We start from the raw sequence: 17,964 nt of genomic DNA, 5'->3' as shown, positions 1-17,964 counted from the left end.
CTGATCCTAGTGTGAATGTAGACACATTAGAGAGGGGGCAGACTGATGCTAGTCTGAATGTAGACACATTAGAGAGGGGGCAGACTGATGCTAGTCTGAATGTAGACACATTAGAGAGGGGGCAGACTGATGCTAGTGTGAATGTAGACACATTAGAGAGGGAAGGGGACAGATACATATTTCAGGTGTTACATAGAGAGCTGGGCTCAGAGAGAAGAACTAGAGGATAGAGAAGGAGGAATGTCTACTGAGATATAAATAAGAGAAGGAGAGAAGGGAGATGACAGCAGTGATGAAGTAGAACATAGCAATGACATGACCATCCTCTCCTTTATCTCATCTGATCTCTAAACTCTGTGAACTCTCCTGCTGGGTGACCTCTGACCGCTCCTTTATCTCATCTGATCTCTAAACTCTGTGAACTCTCCTGCTGGGTGACCTCTGGCCGCTCCTTTATCTCATCTGATCTCTAAACTCTGTGAACTCTCCTGCTGGGTGACCTCAGACCGCTCCTTTATCTCATCTGATCTCTAAATTCTGTGAACTGTCTCCTGCTGAGTGACCTCTGACCTCTCCTTTATCGCATCTGATCTCTAAACTCTGTGAACTGTCTCCTGCTGTGTATGAATGAGTGAGGGGGGGACTACTTACCACGCTCTCCAGCTGTGTTTGACTGATGGCAGAATTGTGTGTGTGTGTGTGTGTGTGTGTGTGTGTGTGTGTGTGTGTGTGTGTGTGTGTGTGTGTGTGTGTGTGTGTGTGTGTGTGTGTGTGTGTGTGTGTGTGTGTGTGTGCGCGTGTTAGTGGCAGGAGCGGAATATGTGGAATGGTATCAAATATATCAAACACATGGTTTCCATATGTTTAATGGCATTCCATTTACTCCGTTCCAGCCATTCCAGCCATTATTATGAGCCGTCCTCCCCTCAGCAACCTCCACTGGTATGTGTTAAATTATCAAATTCACCTTTGACACATTGGCTAATTGGCTAAACAGAGACAGGCAAAAATATGGAATCATATTCTTTTGTCAGTGTAAATTGGGATTAAACAAAGGTCGGACTGTATAATATTGAGAAACAGGTGTTTTGAAACAATTGTGAGACACACATGTAATACATATTTAACGGATAGGCTGTGTAGTATTATGTCTGCTCATGACATCTGGAAAGAAGCTAAGGTGTGTTCCAATGTGTTGAGAAAGGATTGTGATTTTCTTTTCAGTTGTTTCATGTGTGTACGTAGTGTATGTAGTGTACATAGTGTATGTAGTGTATGTAGTGTGTGTAGTGTATGTAGTGTATGTAAGGTACGTAGTGTATGTAGTGTACATAGTGTATGTAGTATACATAGTGTACGTAGTGTACATAGTGTACGTAGTGTGCGTAGTGTACGTAGTGTGCGTAGTGTACGTAGTGTCCGTAGTGTACGTAGTGTCCGTAGTGTACGTAGTGTATGTAGTGTACGTAGTGTACGTAGTATACGTAGTGTACGTAGTGTCCGTAGTGTACGTAGTGTACATAGTGTACGTAGTATACGTAGTGTACGTAGTGTACGTAGTGTCCGTAGTGTCCATAGTGTATGTAGTGTCCATAGTGTACGTAGTATACGTAGTGTATGTAGTGTACGTAGTATACGTAGTGTATGTAGTATACGTAGTGTATGTAGTGTACGTAGTGTATGTAGTGTACGTAGTGTATGTAGTGTACCTTGTTTCTAAGGTGTGTACTACATGTGCCTGAAGCTTTCACTCTGGTGTGTGTGTGTGTGTGTGTGTGTGTGTGTGTGTGTGTGTGTGTGTGTGTGTGTGTGTGTGTGTGTGTGTGTGTGTGTGTGTGTGTGTGTGTGTGTCTGTGTGTTAGAGTGTGTGTCAGAAACTTTCTCAGCCTACCTAATTTTTGCATGCATGCTCGGAGTCTCTCCTCAAGACCTGACACTCGGTTGTGGAGTTCCTCGTAGTCATAGGCTCCCATCTCCTCCTGGAGCTCGCTTAGAACTGACGTCAGATTCTGGACCTCCTCCTTAAACTGCAATACCAATTTGGCATCGGCTTTGTACTCCTCCAACACTGGTATCAACGGCCTAATCTCCTCCATTTTCGATTTTATGGCCTGAAAGGATTAAAATAAGCTGGGTTCAGTGTCATGCCTGGAGACAAAAAAGAAAAGACTCCCAAAAAGTTTTTTTAAAAGGAGAAAACATCTATCTGGCCCTGACTACTCTAGCCTGGCCTACACTGGCATTCTCTCACAGTAACACAATAGCCCTGTGTGTTTGTGTGTGTGTGTGTGTAAAGTGTGTTTGTGTGTGTCTGAGCAAACAAATCCTGATGTGTGTTCCACCGTATTGGCGAGCAAGCAGAGGCTCCGTCCTGATGCAGACGAGCCGATACGTTAAACACAAGCCCTCAGTACACCAGGAAACAATTGGGAAAGCTCTTTATTGGTCATCATCGTTTAAAATGCAACAGAGTTACATGCTTTTACATGTCACACACAACAAAGGGTTTCAGATGTTATTATCACTAATGTATATAGGTACGTAGTAGTCTTTAGTAACCAAGTATGCATAGACAAAAACCAAAAGTCAAAAATAATAAGAATAACTGGAAACAACTAATTGTTTTCTTTTGAAAAAGCCTTTTGATGGAAATGTTCTACCAGTAACATGCAGAAATAGATCTGTGGTAGGTAGGTAGGTAGGTAGGTAGATAGGTAGGTAGGTAGGTAGGTAGGTAGGTAGGTAGGTAGGTAGGTAGGTAGGTAGGTAGGTAAGATAGGTAGGTAAGATAGGTAGGTAAGATAGGTAGGTAAGATAGGTAGGTAAGATAGGTAGGTAAGATAGGTAGGTAAGATAGGTAGGTAAGATAGGTAGGTAGGTAGGTAGGTAAGATAGGTAGGTAAGATAGGTAGGTAGGTAGGTAGGTAGGTAAGATAGGTAGGTAAGATAGGTAGGTACACTCTTAGAAAAAAAGGTGCTATCTAAGGTGCTAAGGGAACTTTGGGTGTCCCCATAGGAGAACCCTTTGAATAACCATTTTTGGTTGCAGGTAAAATGCTTTGGGGTTCAATGCAGAACCATTTCTACAGAGGCTTCCCTTTTGGAACCCTTTTTTCTAAGAATGTAGGTCGGTAGGTAATGTAGGTAGGTAATGTAGGTAGGTAGGTAATGTAGGTAGGTAATGTAGGTAGGTAATGTAGGTAGGTAGGTAATGTAGATAGGTAGGTAATGTAGGTAATGTAGGGAAGGTAGGTAGGTAGGTAATGTAGGTAAGGTAGGTAGGTAGGTAATGTAGGTAGGTAGGTAATGTAGGTAATGTAGGGAAGGTAGGTAGGTAGGTAATGTAGATAAGGTAGGGAAGGTAGGTAGGTAGGTAATGTAGGTAGGTAGGTAGGTAATGTATGTAGGTAGGGAAGGTAGGTAGGGTTGGCTGGTTGGTTGGTTATTTGGGAAAGGGGTGGGTGGGATTTCAGGTAGGTAGAGTGGGCTGGTTGGTTATTTGAGAAAGGGGTGGGTGGGATTTCAGGTAGGTAGAGTGGGCTGGTTGGTTATTTGAGAAAGGGGTGGGTGGGGTTTCAGGTAGGTAGCGTGGGCTGGTTGGTTATTTGAGAAAGGGGTGGGTGGGGTTTCAGGTAGGTAGAGTGGGCTGGTTGGTTATTTGAGAAAGTGGTGGGTGGGGTTTCAGGTAGGTAGAGTGGGCTGGTTGGTTATTTGAGAAAAGGGTAAGTGGAGTTTCAGGTAGGTAGAGCTGGCTGGTTGGTTATTTGAGAAAGGGGTGGGTGGGGTTTCAGGTAGGTAGAGCTGGCTGGTTGGTTATTTGGGAAAGGGGTGCGTGGAGTTTCTTAGTAGTAGTACTAATGGTGCGAAAGGTAAATCATGAACGCTCGTAAATCTCGCAGTACTGTGGTAGCCCAGTTCAGGTGGAACATGAGATTGACCTGCCTCTTCTTCTCTCTTTACATGTCCTAAAGTTAGCCCTGCAAGCAAGAAAATAACATACTGTTGACATCTAGCTCACTAACCTATCTAAGAGACACAGAACAACACACACTGGATTAGAGAGTATGTTAAGCATGCTTTGATTTTGCACTCATGATATGAATGTGGGAGGCATGCATTGGAAATGTAGACACTCAGTCAGGGATGCAGGGGGTGGAAATAGTTGTTTTGTGATTGATACTGCTGTTAATGTTGAGACTACAATACATGCTGAAGTTCAGTCTATCATCATTAGACAGGTAACTGGAGAGGAGAGGGAAAATGAGTGCCAGGAAACTTACATGAATGTGCATGTAGCTTCTGACTATGGGTGTGCTCGTAAATTTAATCTGGAGTGCCAGAGTGCGCTCTGGGCGTTCGTAAGTTCAGAGCGTTGTCAGATTGTACATTAGTAAATTCAGAGCGGTTCGCTCTCGGAGCGTTCAGAGCGCACACTGAACGCTCTGGTCGAGGAGTAGGGTTGATCCGAGTGATCTGACCTCACAACGGCAGTCAAGCACCCAAGCTAACTGGCTGACGTTGGATAGCTTGATAGCTACTTACAGACACAAACTAGTCAACACCTCACTCTGACCATTTTACTCGCCCTCGCAGAGCTGTTTAGGCTGTTTACATGTTATCCAGAGTATTGGTGACTGTAACTGTGCGGCTGGAATCAATTTCATTTATTTTTTTGCCGACGTTTACTGACACCGCCATATTCCATGGGTGTTGAGCGTTCTTAAATTCATCAGTTTTTCTCCGCACTGGCAAGGTGCTCTAAATCGGAGTAGATAGCCAGAGTGAATTTACGAACGCACCCTATTTGGTTTTAAAAGTTAGTTGTGACTTACTGGTGAATCTACTACCCTCTCTTATTGATTAGTTCAATCAATCAACCAATCATCCGATCAACCAATCAATCAATCAAAGAATATGTGGTGCTAAATTGGCATTGTTGATAATAATTTTAAAGGCAGGAGAGGGAGGAGGAGGAAAGGAGGAAGGAAGGCGAGCCAAGCAATGAATGAATATCTGGTTGATGATAGTTTTTGCATGTGCCCACTGAATTGTCCAATATCCCTCCAGCTCATACCCCAGAATGAATTATGGTTACTAGTGTTATTAGTAGTAGTACTAGTGTTATTAGTAGTAGTACTAGAGTTATTAGTAGTAGTACTAGTGTTATTAGTAGTAGTACTAGTGTTATTAGTAGTAGTACTAGTGTTAATAGTAGTAGTACTAGTGTTAATAGTAGTAGTACTAGTGTTAATAGTAGTAGTACTAGTGTTAATAGTAGTAGTACTAGTGTTAATAGTAGTAGTACTAGTGTTATTAGTAGTAGTACTAGTGTTATTAGTAGTAGTACTAGTGTTATTAGTAGTAGTACTAGTGTTATTAGTAGTAGTACTAGTGTTATTAGTAGTAGTACTAGTGTTATTAGTAGTAGTACTAGTGTTATTAGTAGTAGTACTAGTGTTATTAGTAGTAGTACTAGTGTTATTAGTAGTAGTACTAGTGTTATTAGTAGTAGTACTAGTGTTATTAGTAGTAGTACTAGTGTTATTAGTAGTAGTACTCGTGTTAATAGTAGTAGTACTAGTGTTAATAGTAGTAGTACTAGTGTTATTAGTAGTAGTACTAGTGTTATTAGTAGTAGTACTAGTGTTATTAGTAGTAGTACTAGCGTTATTAGTAGTAGTACTAGCGTTATTAGTAGTAGTACTAGCGTTATTAGTAGTAGTACTAGCGTTATTAGTAGTAGTACTAGTGTTATTAGTAGTAGTACTAGTGTTATTAGTAGTAGTACTAGTGGTAGTAGTACTAGTGGTAGTAGTACTAGTGTTAATAGTAGTAGTACTAGTGTTAATAGTAGTAGTACTAGTGTTAATAGTAGTAGTACTAGTGTTATTAGTAGTAGTACTAGTGTTATTAGTAGTAGTACTAGTGTTATTAGTAGTAGTACTAGTGTTATTAGTAGTAGTACTAGTGTTATTAGTAGTAGTACTAGTGTTATTAGTAGTAGTACTAGTGTTATTAGTAGTAGTACTAGTGTTATTAGTAGTAGTACTAGTGTTAGTGGAAATGGTAGTTGCGGTTGTAATAACGGTTACAAGCCAATTTTGTTGTGGAGGAAGAAGACTGTTTATTTAGATATTGAATCCAAAACCTTCCTAAGTCCTGGGTCTTTAGTTAATTCTGATACAGTCCTGATACATTAAAGCTCAGAGCTTTTCCTAGAGACTATAGAAAAGACTCTAGGTGAGGTTGGTGATGCTGAACCATAGAAAAGGAAATATGCAGCACACCTATGGTTCAATCTCAACACTCATTCATTAACCAGTAATTAAATATAGATAATAGATAAGTTTTGAAATTGCATTTTTTGAGTGCTCTCTGTTGATAATCTGCGAGGATCCAGCATCTAAGTATCTTTTCAAATAACTTTAGAATAAGAATGTTGTTGATTATCATCTGATGCTGGACCATATCCTGAGTGGGCCGTGGGCACACACAAAAACCCATCCATGGAGGGTGGAGGTGGTTGTGTCAGATGAGTGGCAGTGGTCATGGTGATAGCCCCATAGCCCCAGCAGGGTGGGTTTAGGTGTGCTGGGCTGCTGCTGTACCTTGTATTGCTTGGCGATGTTCTGCTTGTGGTTCTCCTCCACCTGTCTGAACTTGGTCTCCAGACCTCTCAGCTGCACCTCCATCTTCTCCACGTACTGCAGGTCTCTCTGGGTCCGCTGGTCCAGCACCTGGATGGACTGGGTCATGTTCTGGACCTATCACAGGGGAGATCAGGGAGACATAGAAATGGGCATGAGTACACTCAATATGGCCACCGATTCATCCATCACAGAACATTGGCTTGAATGGGGATGCCCATTCTAGAAATTATATTTCTATAGCATGGGCTCATAGTCTGTGATGTTGAACAGGTTGAGGCAGGGTGCTGCTCCCGTAGCTTGTCTGGGGATGCTGTCCATGTGTCTGTGTTTGTGTGAGTGCATGCTTGGGCTGCTGTCCAGGATGGGGGGGGGACGCGGTCTGTGAGGTAAGACGTGACAGGTCATTAGTGTTGCTGTGGACATTATGTCACCATAGTTACCTTCTCCAGTAGCTGCCTCAGCTGTTTGGTGCGGGCGTCTCGTGAACACATGGACTGCTGTGGTGCCACCACGGTGCACACACACCTCCCCTCACTGTCCTGGGCTGAACTGTACACCTGCCATGACTCCTCTGGGTTCGCTGGCAACACCTGGAAGAGAGAGATGGAGGGAAAGATGGACAGAGAAAGGGAAAAAGGGAGCGAGAGATTCAGAAGCAAGAAAGAAAGTGATGTTACATAAAGTGGGAAAGAAGAGGATGAAAGAGAGAGAAAACGGGAGAGTGTTTGAGAGAGGTGAGAGGTGAAGAAGGGATAAAAAGAGATGAGGGGATGAAAGGAAAAAAATAAGAGAAAACAGATGAGACAAGAGAATAACAAAAGCATTCATCCTATAATCCAATTGTCAGGGATTTGTTGAATAAAGTATTGTACCCCATCCCTCCTCGCCTGCTCTCTGACTGAATAGGCTTATCTTAGCAGTACGTTTCAATCACACGGTGTTTGCTTGTGGTGACGTGTCGCACCCGTTGGAGTGGTGGAGTGGAGTCGTGCGTTAAACCCTCACTACTACATAGATACAGCCAGAGCTTACATAATGTCAGTCTGTCTGTGGGATGCACACGCACGCAGGATTGCGCACGGCGCCATCTGGCCATGATGAGAACCGTTAAACTCCTCCCGCCCTGCTCCAGCAAATTATAACATGCCATCAGAGGGGAACGGCAGCCTATCGAACTGGTCGAGACTTGTACAAATACTCATCTATGTACATTATTAAAGTTATTGGTGGCCAATTATAAAACAACACAAATAGAAGGTGAGAATGTGAGAATGTCAAAACTAAACAATCAACACAGTCCAATCAGTCCACATTGAGACTGGGCTAAGACTGGCTGTAGTGGCACTTCCCTCCTATTCAGTCTCTTAAGACATAGAATACCTGCCTGATTCATCTGAAATATTAGCACTTCCATTACCACTGTACATGCCAACAGCCTCCTGATCCTGAATCGACACACTCCTCCACAATCTATTGTTTCACTGTAGCCCACATCATGACCATCCTATTTCAATAGTGAACATTGATCTAAGTGCATTGTGATGTTTTTGGTGCACTACTGAGAGTCATAGGATATTGTGCTTAGATACTGTTTTAGTCATCCCCCTACATACTATCCTATAAATTCACCAAAAATGTCACCAATAATGTACTTAAAATGTGGTAAATTTATTGAAAATAAAACTATGTGAATGTTTAAAACCAACTGGAAACCTTTCCATATTCACTTCACAGGGGCATTGACTGAATATAGTGACAAGGTGGATGCTGGATTACTAGGTAGAGTATGTACTGTAGTACTCTACTACACTAGCTTATCCAGTCATTAGGACTATATCACCATGAAAGGCAAGTTCGTTTGGAGGAATCTTTTATCAATAATCCCGCGGGAGTACAGATTAGAGAAAGCAAAGCACTCCACCCGACTGATCTTTATTACTATGTAATAACGCAACATTTTGTCCATCTGATCATCACATAATAAACTAAAATGACTATGTAGGCACGGGGATCTTTATTCATTATAGTACAGCCTTTACATTGAAGTAGATAGTACTGTTTTTTTAAATGACTCTATTGAAATAGTATATGTCGTGATCCAATAGCTTTTTGCCAAAAATGTAACCCATGAAGGCGTGAGTTTTATGAATGATTTCATAGTCAACCTTAAAAAGTAAAATATCTCACAAAGTATGAGACGATTTATATTTCATTATAATCACAACAATATACTTTGATTAAACAAAAAGTCAGATTGTGCTTGACAAAGACACCAGAAGACAAGAAGCATTGTGCCCCGCGAAATAAAATGACCTTTTTTTCTCTGGTGCGCCCTTCATTCGATAATCAGAGACCCCGCTGAACGGAGGTTGCCTGGCTGCCGAGGACAAAGAGGAACCCAGCTGACTTCACTGGAAAGGTCTGGATGCGAAATTTCATTTTCACAAAATGTTTACCTTGCAGCGTTTTATCAATGGCAGCATCCAAACTAACTCATTGTCGCTTTCCGTCTCCACCGCGCGCCCTTGTTCTCCTCCACCTCTCACAATGCAGCGCGCTCCCACGCCCCTCCTCGAACATACAGTAGGATACAACAAGACTATCTCGCTCTCCGTCTCTATATCTATCCCGCGAGTGATCAACATGAGAGAAGCGATATTAATCATGCCTCTGAAATTCGATTTTCTCTAAGATCTGACAAGCATCCAGGCGCTGAAAACATAAACAGCACAACATAAATACGAGTGACCCTGTCAAGCAACAAATACGAGATTTTGGTGGAGGCAATAGCCTAGTAGGCCTAAATAAACTTTTAATAATTCATTAACCAACCAAATAAAATCCTCCAGCCAGGTAAAAATTGGTAGTAAAACCAGTATTTTTTTATGCAGACAAAATTAACCGCGGGAAGCGTAAAGTAGCGGTGCCACTTACTCCGGTGCTCCTGTCCGGGTAGCCTGCCCTCTCCGCGGTGAGCTTGGTGGTGTTGAGCCCAACTAGAGAGGGCAGAGTCTGCGACATCCAGTTCGTGATCATCGCCATGGTGCTCAGCACAACGCCGATCTTCAGCAACGGCACCGACATCTCTGCACTCTGCGTTTAACCCAAACCAGCTTCATTCTATTGGAGCACAATCCGGCGAGAAACGAGCAAGGCAATCCATGTTGCCTAGTGAAGCCATAGCCTTCTGGTGTACCACCCGTAGCCCCGGTTTGGTCGGTTGTTCCTTGGACATCACTGGTGAAAGGCTAAAGGGTTCGGAGTTGGGAAAAAGCCTGCAGGTTTGCAGGTTTGGATCCGATTAATGATAATAAACCCTCGATGTCGAATCTGACAGTCCCGAAAGCCGGGAGAAAGTGTGATTGAGGAGCGGTTTAGAGAGAAAATAACACTTATCTGGATGGGTATCTCTTTCTCTCTCTGTGCTGTCCCGCGCTCTGGTGGTTTTCCCGTTCTCCGTTCCTCTTTAGTTCACGCCCTCCGTCCGCCTCCTGCCTCGCGCGCTCCTAGATTAAGTGCAGTGAATACACACAGGCTGTTCCAAAAGGCTGAGGGAGGGAGGAGATGCCTACGGATCTATGGCAGCACGAGCAACGCGCAACGGTGATGTCAGCCAGGTTCGTCTTGCCTGCTTCTCGAGACGCCCTTCCCCGTGTCACCGGGGGTCCGTGGCTGCCTGGCTGGTATTATCTCGGATTGCGAGTTATTATCCCCGGGGGGACTGGGCAAAGAGCAGTTTCGGGTAAGGTCGTGCCACTCGTCCGGTCGCAAGAAGCTGAGTGCTTAATTTTCCAGGCCGGGCAGGTGATATTTTTCTCACCCCACCCCCGTGGAGCGCGAGCTGTTGGGGTACGGAGAATAACTCAACTTGACGTTAATTTAATGAACAACCCCATGTATTAAAGTCCGTTATTATTTTATTTAATGAATGTGAGCTAGGCAATAAGGATCATATATATATATAAATGGGGCGGTAAGGTAGTCTGGTGGTCAGCCTAGTGGTTAGAGCGTTGGGCCAGTAACCGAAAGGTTGGTGCATCGAATTCCCGAACGGACAAGGCAAACATCTGTCCTTCTGCCCCTGAACAAGGAAGTTAACCTACTGTTCCTACTGTAGGCCGTCATTGTAAATAAGAATTTGTTCTTCACTGGTTTGCTTTGTTAAATAAAAAATATACACGCATAATAGGGCATGCAATATGGATAACGGCAACGTATCATACCAAATGCATTAATACACGTCAACAATTGTATGTCTTTATTTAAAAAATCCCGACAGCGCGCACCTGTCATCATCAGCACTGCATTCGAGTATAAAATAAAATTGAAGAGATGTATGGCCAATGTGAAAGACTCTGGCGCTATCGTGTGGCTGCTTTCGGTATTGCTTGTAAACCAAAGGGACAGTTGTCATAATATTGTTCGTTAAATAGCCGCGCGACATCACATGAATGTCACAACCCAATTTAAGTGTGTTTGAATAAATGCGTCACCAAGGGCTTTCTGACGGTGTTACACGCAAACATAACAACATTCATGTTCAACTGGATTATGGATCTCTCTCAACCCACCCATGAGTTTCTGTATTATACTCGGTGAGGAGGATATCTACTGGATGAACACCAGAGAGTGAGAGAGAGACCATGAGAGACTGGAAGAAAGAAGATCAAGAAGAAAATCACAAGTGAACTCATACCCCTTTAAGAAATCTACCACACCAGAATTGCCACAACACCAATATGACACACTAGGGCCCATATTCCCAAAGCACTCAGAGTATGAGTTCTGATCCAAGATGACATGGACAGGGATACCTGGCCCTAGGTCAGCACTCATACTCTGAGGCGCTTTATGAATACAGGCCCAATACCTGTCCACTTCTTTTCTCCCATCACCTTGTGAATATTTTGAATCCCCCCTTTAATAATTAGAATCATTTTACTCAATAAATTTTTGAATTACAAAGCAAAGCAAATCTTTCTCATGTAAAAATTGTGAAGAATCAGAGCCCTGAGCAGTGCACTGAGCAGAGCACCAAGCAGAGCACCGAACAGAGCACCAAGCAGAGCACCGAACAGAGCACCGAACAGAGCACCGAACAGAGCACCGAGCAGAGCACCAAGCAGAGCACCAAGCAGAGCACCGAACAGCGCACCAAGCAGAGCATCGAAGAGAGCACCAAGCAGAGCGCATAACAAAGCACCAAGCAGAGCACCGAACAGAGCACCAAGCAGAGCACCGAACAGAGCATTAGAATACTTGTTTAGTTCTCCACCTATAGGCTTAGCTGTAATACTGCAAGTTATTACATCAAGACCCCAAATATCCACAGTGCTATATGGGCTACTTCTGTCCTCGCAGTAATGCAATATGCTGATATAAATAAAAGACTCACTCTCCCATTCTCTCTCACCTTCACTCTATTCCCCCTTCCCTTTCCCGCTCTCCCCCTCTGTATCTGTCTCTTTCTCTCTCTTACTCTCACTCTCTCTGAGTTTCTCTCTCCATCCCCCTTCTCTCTCGACCTTTCTCAGTGTACAGAACACAGCAGTTGTAACTCTGCAGGACAATTTGAGGTATCAGAGGGGGTCAATTCACCACTGTGCCTGCACTCTACTGCCCTGCCCTGTCCATCCCAGCTCAATCCAACCCATCCCTTCCCTGCCCTGACCTCTTCTCCCCTGCCCAGCTCTGCTCACCTCAGCCCAGGGCCATCTCAACTCTGCCAGTCAGTTAGCATATCAGTACTAAGCACTAATACTCTACACTAACACTCTCTGGGACGATTTCCCCAACAGAAATTAAGCCTAGACCTTGAGCATGGTTTTTAGTCCATGACTAAGCTTAATCTGTGTCCGGGAAGCCCTCCCCCTGACCCTCCCCATGGACAGATCAGCTAATAGGGGATAAATCAGTGGACCAGATCGGTAAGTGGAGGACTGCTCAGTCTTGTCATGCTTGGCTGACTATTTCACAGAGAGAGACATGTTTATAGGATAAATGTAAAAGGACAATATGGCCATTTCAGATCGTCTACAACTGAGAAAGTACAGTTTAACATATGTACACTAGTACAACTCTGTGATGATAACTAACTTTCAGAGTTTCACTTGCATTGATTTATGAATAAATCAAATCCAAGTTGTCAATCACAGCATAATGCAATGCAGCTGCAGACACTCAATCTTTCTCTCTTTCACAAGAACTGAATTGATTATAGTGTAAACTTTTCATTATAAACACCTATTTCTCTCTCTTTCTCTTCTAGCGGGCGTAGCGGGCTTGAAGCCTTCAGGGAGCTGCCACGGGAACAGCTGGCCCTTCTCTGCATACCTGACAACATACACCAACAACAACAACAAACACTCACTATAGTATTTCTGCTTCAAAAACATGTTCATTAAGAAACACAACAAATACCTCCCACACTAGCTATGCTTCAAACATTAAGGAATTCTGGAATAAATACTGCCCAGATCCTCAATAAGGTCTGACTGCGGCCCAAGACCAGGATAACTCCAGGGATGATCCGCCCAGGGAAACCAATCCCCCTTGTCGCCGTCAGACCCTTCTCCACATAGGAGCTATGCTCTGAATACATGTTGATTTAAAAACTCTGGCATACATACTGCTCTAGGGGTCTGACGTGTATGCTAATATAATGACGTGTATGCTAATATAATGACGTGTATGCTAATATAATGATGTGTATGCTAATATAATGACGTAAAGGATGTGGTGGATCATCTAATGTGTTAAGGTAGAACATCTGTCAAGATGTGAGGACGGATGTTGGTTATATTGCCTGAAGAATTGACAGCGTGTGTGTGTGTGTGTGTGTGTGTGTGTGTGTGTGTGTGTGTGTGCCTGTCTGTCTGTGCCTTTGTGTGGCTGAGAGAAAGTGAGTCTGTACATGTGTGTGATGGAGAGAAACAGAGAGAGAGATAAAACGACAGAGACAGCAAGATGATGTCCATCATTGTGACTTGTTGTTGTTGTGCTCCAGACCACAGCACCTGATACAAATCATCCTCCACGGTTTACAGTAGAAATGATACATTTCATTTCAGTGCATACTGAAGACCATGGCTCTCCAACCTGTTCCTGCAGAACTACAGTCCTGTTGGTTTTCACCTCGACCCCAATCTAGTGCATCTGATTCTAATAATTAGTTGGTTGATAAGCTGAATCAAGATACAACTGGGGTTGGAGGGAAAATCTACAGGAGGGTAGCTCTCCAGGAAGAGGGTTAGAGAGTCCTGCTCTAGTCTAAGGACAGTGAAATAACACAGATTGATATATACACTGGCCACCTCAGTGACATTTCCTAAATACTTGTCCGTTCCTCTAGAATAAAACAATAGCCTGCAGTGGCAATGTTTTCAGAAAGACATCTGTATCTGTCCAGGCTGTAGGGGTAAAAGTGAAGTGGGGTGACATAAATCATCACCTCTAGAGCAAGTTATGTTGAAACAGAATCTGTTCAATAAATGTGAGTCTGGCTTTGATCACAAAGAAATGTGCTTCTCTTTCTATCTCTGCTCTGCTCTGTTCTCTTTCTCTCTCTCTTTCTTTCTATCTCTGCTCTGTTCTCTCTCTCTCTCTTTTTACTTTCTCTCTCTCTCTCTCTCTCTCTCTGTCCCTCTCACACACTCTCTCTGTCTATCTCCAACCCTTATTTCTCTGTCTTTCTCCCCAATCTCTCTCACTCCAACTCTTTCCAAAACACCCAATTTCCCTCTACCTCGGCATCCTTGAGTGTGATGTGTGTGGTGCTTGATGTTGTAAGGGCTCTGTTGTCGGTTAAGCTATAAATAGTGATCCACGGTGAGTATTATAGTGGTTCTGATAATGCTGGAGGCTGGTGGGGGTTGAGGCTGTGGCCACGGTGAGTATTATAGTGGTTCTGATAATGCTGGAGGCTGGTGGGGGTTGAGGCTGTGGCCACCGTGAGTATTATAGTGGTTCTGATAATGCTGAAGGCCAGTGGGGGTTGAGGCTGTAGCCACGGCGAGTATTATAGTGGTTCTGATAATGCTGGAGGCCAGTGGGGGTTGAGGCTGTAGCCACGGTGAGTATTATAGTGGTTCTGATAATGCTGGAGGCCTGTGGTGGTTGAGGCTATGGCCACGGTGAGTATTATAGTGGTTCTGATAATGCTGGAGGCCGGTGGGGGTTGAGGCTGTAGCCACGGTGAGTATTATAGTGGTTCTGATAATGCTGGAGGCCAGTGGGGGTTGAGGCTGTAGCCACGGTGAGTATTATAGTGGTTCTGATAATGCTGAAGGCCAGTGGGGGTTGAGGCTGTAGCCACGGTGAGTATTATAGTGGTTCTGATAATGCTGGAGGCCGGTGGGGGTTGAGGCTGTAGCCACGGTGAGTATTATAGTGGGTCTGATAATGCTGGAGGCCGGAGGGGGTTGAGGCTGTAGCCACGGTGAGTATTATAGTGGGTCTGATAATGCTGGAGGCCGGAGGGGGTTGAGGCTGTAGCCACGGTGAGTATTATAGTGGGTCTGATAATGCTGGAGGCCGGAGGGGGTTGAGGCTGTGGCCACGGTGAGTATTATAGTGGGTCTGATAATGCTGGAGGCCGGAGGGGGTTGAGGCTGTAGCCACGGTGAGTATTATAGTGGGTCTGATAATGCTGGAGGCCGGAGGGGGTTGAGGCTGTAGCCACGGTGAGTATTATAGTGGTTCTGATAGTGCCGGAGGCTTAGTTGGGGTTGAGGCTGTGGCCACGGTGAGTATTATAGTGGTTCTGATAGTGCCGGAGGCTTAGTTGGGGTTGAGGCTGTGGCCAGATATTGACTGACCTTGTTACAAATTACATCCATCCAAAATGCTCACGCACAGTCACACACTCAAACACACGCATGCAGTCATATAAACACACACACACACACACATGCATGTACACACACACCAAGACAATCCAGGGCCACACACTACAGTGTCAACACTGCCCCTTACAGACAACATGCAGCACCCAAACTGTATAATGCAGGATGAAGTCCAACCTCTTATGCTTTTCCTCTTCAATCAAGGAGATCAGAAGGGCAACATGTACAACAGAGTCAGCATTATTGAGAGCTCAGCGCAGTGTGTGTCACAGTGTTATAGGGAGACTACAGTGATGTGTTGGTCATGGTGAAAGATGCATGGGAGAGATGAGGGCAGCAGTGTGTCTATATGTTTTGTGGGGTCAGCTATATCTCTCTGAGGCTGTGTGATGTAGAAAACACACACCTCACTTGGCACCGACATCAGTCCAACAACATCCTCTGAGTGATATTTGACAGAGCTGTCCATTAACATTAATCCAATCTGAAACAAAGTAAATGTTGAGGCCTGGGGTTGAATTTGTATTAAAAGGGTTTAAAATAAATATATAGAATATTGTGTGGTTGATGATTGTACATTGGGAAATAGATTTCTGCATAATGGACATGTTGACCAAATGATTATGTTGAACTAATGCCAATTTGTTTTGGTAGCCTGATGTTAGCTTGTTTATGCACAGGGGGACAGGAATGAACAGATACACCTGTAGTTTGGTGAGACCATTTTAAATATATATATATATCTTTTTTAATTTTAAAAATATCTGAGCAACCCTTTAGGTAAACATTTGTGCTATACTTTTGGGAATTAACTTTGAACTGTAGGGTTAACTGTGCACACCATCGTTTCACAGATTGCTGGTGATTAAGACATTTGACAATAGAACAGCACTTGACTATATTCTTCAATTACATTATCAACCATTACGGCCTTGGATACTTCTTAGATGATTGGATTGACATGTCGGAGTGGATAATCGTTTATGCCAGACAAATAACATTTTATTTGGTTGGTTAGAACAAAGACCTCCTTTCTCGTCTCCATAGCCAAGTTCTCAAGCTCCACAGTCACTTCTCCTTTGGTCTTATTAAGGACCATACTGTGTGCTGTGCTACTTGAAATGCAATAATATTTGACTGCTTGTTATTCGAAACAAACGACACATGCAGAATACCGATACATATATCAGACATCATAATGATTCGACTTAGAATGAAAAACAATAACCATTCTGACATAATCCTAACCCTCACACAGATGATTTGGTTAGATGGGTTGATTTGTTATTCATTAATTACATTTGCTTATAATTTATACGTGTGTAACATATGTGTATATTTACACATTTGTGTGCATGTAGGATTTTGTACATCTCTATCCCTGCGCATTACACAGAGCCCCGTTAGAGTTAGGCTATGTGACATTCTTTGGGCGCTGCTGGCGCTATCTGCGCCCGTGTAGCATAATGTATCCACATCATCGCCATGTAATCCCATCCGTTAATCTCTTTAAACGCGGAAACTGGCTAATTCACTTTAGCTCTGTCTAGGCTACCGAGAAGACACCGGGTACTAATATTTTATCTCGTGCCAAGTAACTGCTCACCACAGCGTAGCTCTAATACTGTGGGGAAAATGGCGTGTGTTTAAACCTACTTGAGTGAGTTCTGTGCCCATCAACACGAGGACGATAAGACTCAGGATCTTGCTCGAGGGCTGCATCTCTTTCCTCCGGGTGTGTGGAACCAACGCTCTCACATGCAGATCAGTCCCTTTCGTCCCCCGCACGGAAGTCCTCTCCTCTCCGCTCCCTCGTAGCGCTGAGGTCGCTCGCTCGCTCGCCTCTTATCCCTCAGCAACCAAATAGTAGAAAGCGAGAAATCGGTATTACGGAATCAGAGTCTCTTAGCATATTTATTTAATCTCGGCTCCTCCGTCTTGGTGTTTCTGTTCTTTCTTCTTTTATTTCTTCATCTCTAATCGCCACAACGGGTTCTGATAAACATTTGCGAAGGGAAACGTTGGTTCAAAATACGGGAATCAGCACTGGTTACTCAGATAATGCCAAAACTTTGCCTCCCTGCCTGGAGTCACCGAATAAGCGATGGGTATAAAAAGAGAGAGCGCAGAGCTGTCCACGGCGCTGAAACAGGAAGTGATGTAGCAGAGCGTGGGAAATTCAAGCAAGACAACATGGAGCGCGCCAGAGAGATAGGAATAATATTTTATGATTTTTATGATTGAAAAAAACATGATCCTTTTTCAATTCTAGTATTTATACTGAACAAAAATATAAACGCAACACGTAAAAGTGGTCCCATGTTTCATGAACTGAAATAAAATATCTAAGAAATGTTCCATATGCACAAACAGCTTATTTCTCTCAAATGTTGTGCACAAATGTGTTTACATCCCTGTTCGTGAGCATTTCTCATTTGCCAAGATAAATCATAAACCATCCACATGACAGG

General features: G+C 43.6%; 1 protein-coding gene across 2 annotated transcripts in view; it reads right to left on the bottom strand.

The window, feature by feature from the left end:
- The window catches only part of LOC135518167 (noelin-like), a 36,168-nt gene extending 18,541 nt beyond the window's left edge, over nucleotides 1–17,627 (bottom strand). The window contains exons 1-4 of one of the 2 annotated variants that reach the window (XM_064943114.1): nucleotides 17,150–17,627; nucleotides 7,091–7,240; nucleotides 6,609–6,764; nucleotides 1,892–2,111 (exon numbers count right to left, since the gene is read on the bottom strand). In XM_064943114.1, coding sequence (XP_064799186.1) covers nucleotides 1,892–2,111; nucleotides 6,609–6,764; nucleotides 7,091–7,240; nucleotides 17,150–17,215 — 592 coding nt within the window. In that variant the 5' untranslated portion in view covers nucleotides 17,216–17,627. Of the gene's footprint in view, nucleotides 1–1,891; nucleotides 2,112–6,608; nucleotides 6,765–7,090; nucleotides 7,241–9,584; nucleotides 10,307–17,149 lie in introns of those variants that run through there. The other variant, XM_064943113.1, reaches the window with a different exon arrangement.
- Nucleotides 17,628–17,964: the final 337 nt, after the last annotated feature.

The sequence above is a fragment of the Oncorhynchus masou genome, chromosome 28 (assembly GCF_036934945.1).
Source record: "Oncorhynchus masou masou isolate Uvic2021 chromosome 28, UVic_Omas_1.1, whole genome shotgun sequence".
Classification (NCBI taxonomy): domain Eukaryota; kingdom Metazoa; phylum Chordata; class Actinopteri; order Salmoniformes; family Salmonidae; genus Oncorhynchus; species Oncorhynchus masou.
This window is presented reverse-complemented; position numbering and strand designations above follow the sequence as displayed.